Source organism: Larimichthys crocea, unplaced genomic scaffold, assembly GCF_000972845.2.
Source record: "Larimichthys crocea isolate SSNF unplaced genomic scaffold, L_crocea_2.0 scaffold196, whole genome shotgun sequence".
In the NCBI taxonomy this organism is placed as follows: domain Eukaryota; kingdom Metazoa; phylum Chordata; class Actinopteri; family Sciaenidae; genus Larimichthys; species Larimichthys crocea.
In genome coordinates this window covers 271,006-278,573 of record NW_020852647.1, presented here as the reverse complement: position 1 = coordinate 278,573, position 7,568 = coordinate 271,006, and the positions used below count along the sequence as shown (strand labels likewise).

Here is a 7,568-nt window from a genome sequence, read left to right as displayed (position 1 = left end):
CTGGCTTCAATATACACAGCATATACATATATATATATATATATACACACACGTGTGTGTGTGTGTGTGTGTGTGTGTGTGTGTGTGTGTTTGTCATATATTCCTTATATATTCCTCATATATTTCTAATATATGCATCATATATTCCTCATATATTTGTCATATTCCCATCCTGTGTGTGTCGGCAGCCTGGTGGCAGATGTCGTGGTGTTTAACTCTGTCTTCAACATGGAGTCCTTCTTGTCCTCCATTTCCACCTTCATGAAGAAGATCCCAGACCACAGACCCAAAGACCTGGACCTGCTGATCCGGCCTAAGTGTGTGGTCCTATACTACCCGGTCCAGTTCCCTGATGTCAGCAGGTCAGTGTGATCCTCTTCCATCAGTACCAGATCAGACGTATCACTCACCTTAACGTTTTCATTCTCTCGTGAACAAACTCGTCCTCTCCTGAACGGACTTGTCCTCTCCTGAATGGACTTGTCCTCTCACGAACTGACTTGTCCTCGCAAACAGACTCGTCCTTTCGCAAACAGACTTGTCTCTCTGTCTTTGGTTGTAACCTGTCTCTCTGCCTTTAGTTGTAACCTCTCTCTCTCTGGTTGTAACTTGTCTCTCTGCCTTTAGTTGTAACCTGTCTCTCTCTGGTTGTAACTTGTCTCTCTGTCTTTAGTTGTAACCTCCCTCGGACTTGTCCTCTTGTTAGCGTCCTTTCGTGAACGGACTCGTCCTCTCGTGAGCGGACTCGTCCTCTTGTTGGCGTCCTCGTGAGCAGACACGTCCTCTTGTTGGCGTCCTCGTGAGCAGACTCGTCCTCTTGTTGGGTCCTCTCGTGAGCGGACTCGTCCTCTTGTTGGGTCCTCTCGTGAGCGGACTTGTCCTCTTGTTGGCGTCCTCGTGAGCGGACTTGTCCTCTTGTTGGCGTCCTCATGAGCGGACTCATCCTCTTGTTGGGTCCTCTCGTGAGCAGACTCATCCTTTTGTTGGCGTCCTCATGAGCGGACTTGTCCTCTTGTTGGCGTCCTCATGAGCGGACTCATCCTCTTGTTGGGTCCTCTCGTGAGCGGACTCGTCCTCTCGTAAACAGTCTTGTCCTCTCGTGTGGCCTCCAGTGTTTCTCAGCTCATTTTCATGCTAATGTGTGTGATCAGACTCACACAGTGGAAGTAAGTGATGATATGCATGGACGACAATCCTACCGAGGTGGTTTTCTTGCCGGGTTTGGCTCCTGGCATCCCGGGCTGAGTCAGTTCAGTTAGCTACACGGCTGACCGAGCTAACCACAGTTAGCTCTTCACTGCTGATCAATGTTTCATCATAAAGTCTGTGAATCACCTTGGTACTGTCACGTTATTCCCTGTTGGTCTCAGAGGCTGTGCTCACATTCAAACTACATCTTATACTACTACTAATAATAATGATAATTAATATTCAAAGAAACGTTGTGTAAACGTTCACTGGACTGAAATCTTGAAATCTGAAATTGACATTGATTTCTCTAGTCCTCATGCTTAAACTTCATCTGACACTTCAGCTGCTTTCAGCTGACTTCAGAAACTGACTAAAAGGGTTAAAGTCACGTATCTGACACTTTAACTCCCTGAAGTCTGACGCTAAACTTTTAAACCTTTCTAACAGGTCTTCACACTTCAGTTTTCTGTCTGTATGTCCTGGCGTCCAGGATAGTTGTCAGTCGGTCGGTCGGTGTATTACCGTCAGACAGCTGAGAAGAAAAGCTTGAACAGAAGAAGCCCAACTGAAAGGCCTCTTTGTGAAGGAGTCTGTTAGTGTGAATGCTCCGGGCCTCTTTGACTCTTTGTGGTCAGCGTGTTTGCGGTATCCATCTATCAATCGGCCTTTGAGCGCCGGACTTTTGTAATTTAATAGTGATTGACCCGAGCCAGCAGAAACCTGCGGTGGGACACAAAGACATCACATCCATCACGGCCGAGCAGCAGGACCCTGACTTCAATCGGATCAATGTGGACACCACGTGACCAGCAGGTGTCTGATTCTGCAGAACCTTTCATTGTTCTGTGCTCGGCCTGGGGTGGCGTTGTGGGTCTTTGTGCAGCTGTCGGGGGTTCTGCTGGTTGTCAGGTGTCGGGCTGTAGAGGAGGACCAGATTAATTAATTGCTGTGGATTCTTTTGGATCGGGCGTGGTTGGTGTTGGCTATATTAAATCCACTGAACTTTTGACTAAACCAGAAATGGTGTCAAACAAGAACCCCCTTTTTCCTTGGTACTGAATCAAGAATCCATTAATGTTGTGAGATTCACAAAGATCCATAAATCAAAAGAATCAAGACTGAAAGAAGAACCTCAGTGACTCAGATTTGTGTTTTAGTTTCAGTGTTTTAGTCGTGAATCTGTTGACGTGTCTGATAATCGTGCCACCACTGAAAGCAGTGTGTGTGTGTGTGTGCGTGTGTGTGCGTGTGTGTGTGTGTGTGTGTGGTATTAATTAAAGACAAATCTGGGCGCTGTCTGATCTTTAATTCGTTCCTCTTCATCAGTCACTTCAAACAAACATATGGAGCCACTTGTGGTTGATGCTGAGAGTCACCTAAAGTCCTCTGCAGTATCAGACTGATGAGGATCAGAGCGACGTCCTCACAGGAAGAAGGTGGCGGTCGGTCCGGCAGATGTTTTCATCCCTCTAGATTAAACATGTGATTACTTCCTGTTTCATCAGCGACAGTTTGATTCACTGAAGCCGTCAAACTGTAATCAAAGTCAGATTTTAGGGATCAGGTCTAAAGGTTTAACCTCTGAGTCCTGCAGTCTGTCCAGGTTCACGTCGGTTCATGTCATCAGGGTTTGAACCGGAGCTCCGAGCAGATTATCAGGTAGTCAGAGGACGTCCAAGTTAAAGGGACAGTCCACGTTAACACAGTCCAGACCACCTGAAGAGGATCTGTGGACGTGCTTTGCTTTCTGTTGATGACATGATCTTCAAGTGACCGAGTGTCAGAGTATGATCAGAGTCCTCAGTCTGCAGGACTCTACAGGACTCTTATGACTCTACGTTACTCTACAGGACCCTGTGTGACTCTACAGGACACTGTATGACTCTACAGGACACTGTATGACTCTACAGGACTCTGTAGGACTCTGCAGGTCTTTGTATGACTCTTCAGGGCTCTGTAGGACTCTGCAGGTCTTTGTATGACTCTTCAGGGCTCTAAAGGACTCTGTATGACTCTACAGGACCCTGTATGACTCTACAGGACCCTGTATGACTCTACAGGACACTGTATGACTCTACAGGACCCTGTGTGACTCTACAGGACACTGTATGACTCTACAGGACCCTGTGTGACTCTACAGGACTCTGTATGACTCTACAGGACTCTGTATGACTCTACAGGACACTGTAGGACTCTGCAGGTCTTTGTATGACTCTTCAGGGCTGTAAAGGACTCTGTATGACTCTATAGGACCCTGTATGACTCTACAGGACCCTGTGTGACTCTACAGGACCCTGTATGACTCCGCAGGACTTTGTGTGACTCTGCAGGTCTTTGCATGACTCCTCAGGGCTCTACAGGACACTATATGACTCTGTAACCTGTCCCTCTCTCTCTCTGGTTGTAACCTGTCTCACTCTCTGGTTGTAACCTGTCTCACTCTCTGGTTGTAACCTGTCTCTCTCTCTGGTTGTAACCTGTCTCTCTCTCTCTCTCTCTCTCTCTCTCTCTCTCTCTATGGTTGTAACCTGTCTCTCTCTCTCTCTGTCTCTCTGCCTTTAGTTGTAACCTCTCTCTCTCTGGTTGTAACTTGTCTCTCTGTCTTTAGTTGTAACCTGTCTCTCTCTCTGGTTGTAACATGTCTCTCTGCCTTTAGTTGTAACCTCTCTCTCTCTGGTTGTAACTTGTCTCTCTGTCTTTGGTTGTAACCTGTCTCTCTCTCTGGTTGTAACCTGTCTCTCTGCCTTTAGTTGTAACCTCTCTCTCTCTGGTTGTAACTTGTCTCTCTGTCTTTAGTTGTAACCTGTCTCTCTCTCTGGTTGTAACCTGTCTCTCTGCCTTTAGTTGTAACCTCTCTCTCTCTGGTTGTAACCTGTCTCTCTGTCTTTGGTTGTAACCTGTCTCTCTCTCTGGTTGTAACCTGTCTCTCTGCCTTTAGTTGTAACCTCTCTCTCTCTGGTTGTAACTTGTCTCTCTGTCTTTGGTTGTAACCTGTCTCTCTCTCTGGTTGTAACCTGTCTCTCTGCCTTTAGTTGTAACCTCTCTCTCTCTGGTTGTAACTTGTCTCTCTGTCTTTGGTTGTAACCTGTCTCTCTCTCTGGTTGTAACCTGTCTCTCTGCCTTTAGTTGTAACCTCTCTCTCTCTGGTTGTAACTTGTCTCTCTGTCTTTAGTTGTAACCTCACTCTCTCTCTCTGGTTGTAACCTGTCTCTCTGCCTTTAGTTGTAACCTCTCTCTCTCTGGTTGTAACTTGTCTCTCTGTCTTTGGTTGTAACCTGTCTCTCTCTCTGGTTGTAACCTGTCTCTCTGCCTTTGGTTGTAACCTCTCTCTCTCTGGTTGTAACCTGTCTCTCTGTCTTTAGTTGTAACCTCTCTCTCTGGTTGTAACTTGTCTCTCTGTCTTTGGTTGTAACCTGTCTCTCTGCCTTTAGTTGTAACCTCTCTCTCTGGTTGTAACTTGTCTCTCTCTCTCTGGTTGTAACTTGTCTTTCTGGCTTTGGTTGTAACCTGTCTCTCTGCCTTTAGTTGTAACCTCTCTCTATGGTTGTAACTTGTCTCTCTGTCTTTGGTTGTAACCTGTCTCTCTCTCTGGTTGTAACCTGTCTCTCTGTCTTTGGTTGTAACCTCTCTCTCTTTGGTTGTAACTTGTCTCTCTGTCTTTGGTTGTAACCTGTCTCTCTGTCTTTGGTTGTAACCTCTCTCTCTCTGGTTGTAACTTGTCTCTGTCTTTGGTTGTAAGCTCTCTCTCTCTGGTTGTAACTTGTCTCTCTGTCTTTGCTTGTAACTTGTCTCTCTGCCTTTAGTTGTAACCTCTCTCTCTCTGGTTGTAACTTGTCTCTCTGTCTTTGGTTGTAACCTGTCTCTCTCTTTGGTTGTAACCTGTCTCTCTGCCTTTGGTTGTAACCTCTCTCTCTCTGGTTGTAACTTGTCTCTTTGTCTTTGCTTGTAACCTCTCACTCTCTCTGGTTGTAACCTGTCTCTCTCTCTGGTTGTTTGTCAGGATGCTACCTGATCACAAACTCGTCCGCAGTCCTGGAGAGACGTCAGATAACATCACTACACCCCAGGACGAGTTGCCATGGTAACAATTAAGTAAAATATAGATACGATATATACATTTTAATTGTAATGTTTAATGAGTTGTTCGACCCCTACAGGTGTGAGCAGGGTCCATATCAGTCCACCTCTGAACCCAGAACAGACCAGAGACCGCGATGTGAGGCGGACCCTGAAAACCAGATCAGACCTCTGCACATTGTGTGGCCGCACCGCTGGTCAGTTTATACACACACAACACATATACAACATATATACAACACATATACAACACGTATAAAACATATATAAAACACATACAACACGTATAAAACGTATATAAAACACATATACAACAGGTATAATATATATATATATCTTGTGTGTGTTGTGTGTGTTTTCTATCCATATTTATATATAACACATATACAACAACGTATCCCCTCCGAACTGCACGTTTTACCGGGTGAGGGGTTTGCGTGTGTTCCAGGAGCCGAGACTATGTGTCGGGGGCTTTTTGCGCCCTGTAGGGTCACCCAAGGCAAACAGTCCTAGGTGATGTACCAGACAAAGTGCAGCCTTGCCCAACATCCCCTGATGAAATGGACAAACTGACGGAACCATTTTCCCTTGCCGCAAGCGGGCCAACAACCGGGGGCCCCCCTTCGAGCCAGCCTCGGTGGTGGAGGGCTCGTTGGGCGACGCCTGGTGGTGTCGGTTCCTTACCCAATGGGGCCGGCCGGGCACAGCCCGAAAAAGGCAACATGGCCCCCCCTTCCCATGGCCCACAAAACCAATGGTACGGGGGTCTCGGGGGGGTGGGGGAGCGGTGCGAAAGAGAGATGGGGCGGGCAGCGAAGGCGGGGACCCTGCGGCGACCCCCCTCGTTGCGAGAAGCTGGCCTCTGGGACGTGGAAAACGTCACCTCCTGGTGGGGAAGGAGCCTGAGCTGCGTGCACGAGGTTGAGAGGGGGTACCGGCTAGATATAGTCGGGCTCGCCTCGAATGAGCAGCGTGGTTTCGGAAGAACCAGTTCCTTGAGAGGGGCTGGATGCTCTAACACTCTGGAGTTGCCCCCGGCCAGAGAGGCGCAGAGTGGGGGTGGGACGGGCTTCTTGGTTTCCCCCGGCCGGTGCCTGTACGTGGGTTCCCCCAGTGGACAGAGGGTAGCCTCCCTTCAAGCACTCCCTCGGGTGGGGGGGACGGGTCTCTGACGTCGTCTGTAAGCTTATGCACCGAATGGCAGTTCAGAAGTACCCACCTTGTTGGAGTCTTTTGGGGAGCTCCTCGTCCTCCTGGGGGGGATTCAAGCTTCATTGCTGGGCCGCGACAGTGAGACCTGGAGGGGTCAGATTGTGGAGGAACGGCCCCCCGTGATCTGAACCCGAGTGGTGTGTCTGTTGATTGGTGACTTCTTTGCTGTCATGGCATTGTCCATAACGACACACAGTTCAACCATAAGGGTGCTCCAAACAGTGACTTGCACAGACGCCCTCGCCGTAGTTTCGCATGATCGACTTTGTGGTCGTGTCGTCAGACTTTGGCCACGATCCATTGCTGGGGAACGTCTGGCTGAATCTCCTGTCAGAAAGAGTTCAACAATCCCACCTCGGAGAGCTTCGCTCATGTCCTGGGGGAGGCGGGGGGACATTGGATCCGATGGACCTTGTTGCCCGTTCACTCCATTTCGAAGGGCGGGCCGACCGGAGCTGTTGCCGTAGTGTGTCGGTGCCGTCGAGCGGTGGCCCCCTGAACCCAGCTGGTGGGACACCGGCGTGTGCGGGATTGCCGTCAGGCTGAAGAAGGGAGGCTTAAGAACCTTGATCTGGCATGGGGCAGTCCTGCAAGCCACTGACGGGGTATCGACCATGCAAAGCGGAGTGCGACCAACGGCGGTTGCCAGAGGCAAAAGGCAAATCCTGGGCGTGGAGGCGTTCTGGTGAGGCCATGGAGAGCGACTTTCGCAACAACTTCAGGAGTTCTGGACCACCATCCGGCGGCTCAGGCGGGGGAAGCAGTGCACTATCAACACTGTGTTCCGATGGGACAGGTGTGTGCTGCTGACCCCTCGACCTCATGACCTTCAGCTCTCTCTGCAGCGGTTGCAGCCGAGGCGAAGCAGTCTGGGATGATTGAATCCGCACCTCCAAATCCTGAGGCCAGGGTTCTCAGACGGAAAAGGTGGAGTTGCAGTCTCCCTCGGTCGGGATGAGATCCATGCCTCAAGTGGAGGAGTTCAAGTTATTTGGGGTCTTGTTCACGATGGGGAGGATCGAACGAGGAGATCGGACGCGGCGGATCGGTGCGGTTTCTGCGTATGCAGGAACTGGCAACTGTCCGTC

At 49.3% G+C, this 7,568-nt stretch overlaps 1 protein-coding gene across 8 annotated transcripts in view; it reads left to right on the top strand.

Annotated features, from left to right (window-relative positions):
* Positions 1-7,568, top strand: part of gtdc1 (glycosyltransferase-like domain containing 1) — a 27,157-nt gene that overhangs the window by 8,411 nt on the left and 11,178 nt on the right. For all 8 annotated transcript variants that reach the window (XR_002043163.2, XM_019279303.2, XM_027275736.1 and 5 more), the window contains 3 exons: positions 189-362; positions 5,192-5,272; positions 5,349-5,465. Coding sequence is in view for 7 of the 8 variants with exons in the window: in XM_019279303.2 (XP_019134848.1) it covers positions 189-362; positions 5,192-5,272; positions 5,349-5,465 (372 nt within the window). In the remaining variant the exon portion in view is untranslated. The remainder of the gene's footprint in view (positions 1-188; positions 363-5,191; positions 5,273-5,348; positions 5,466-7,568) is intronic.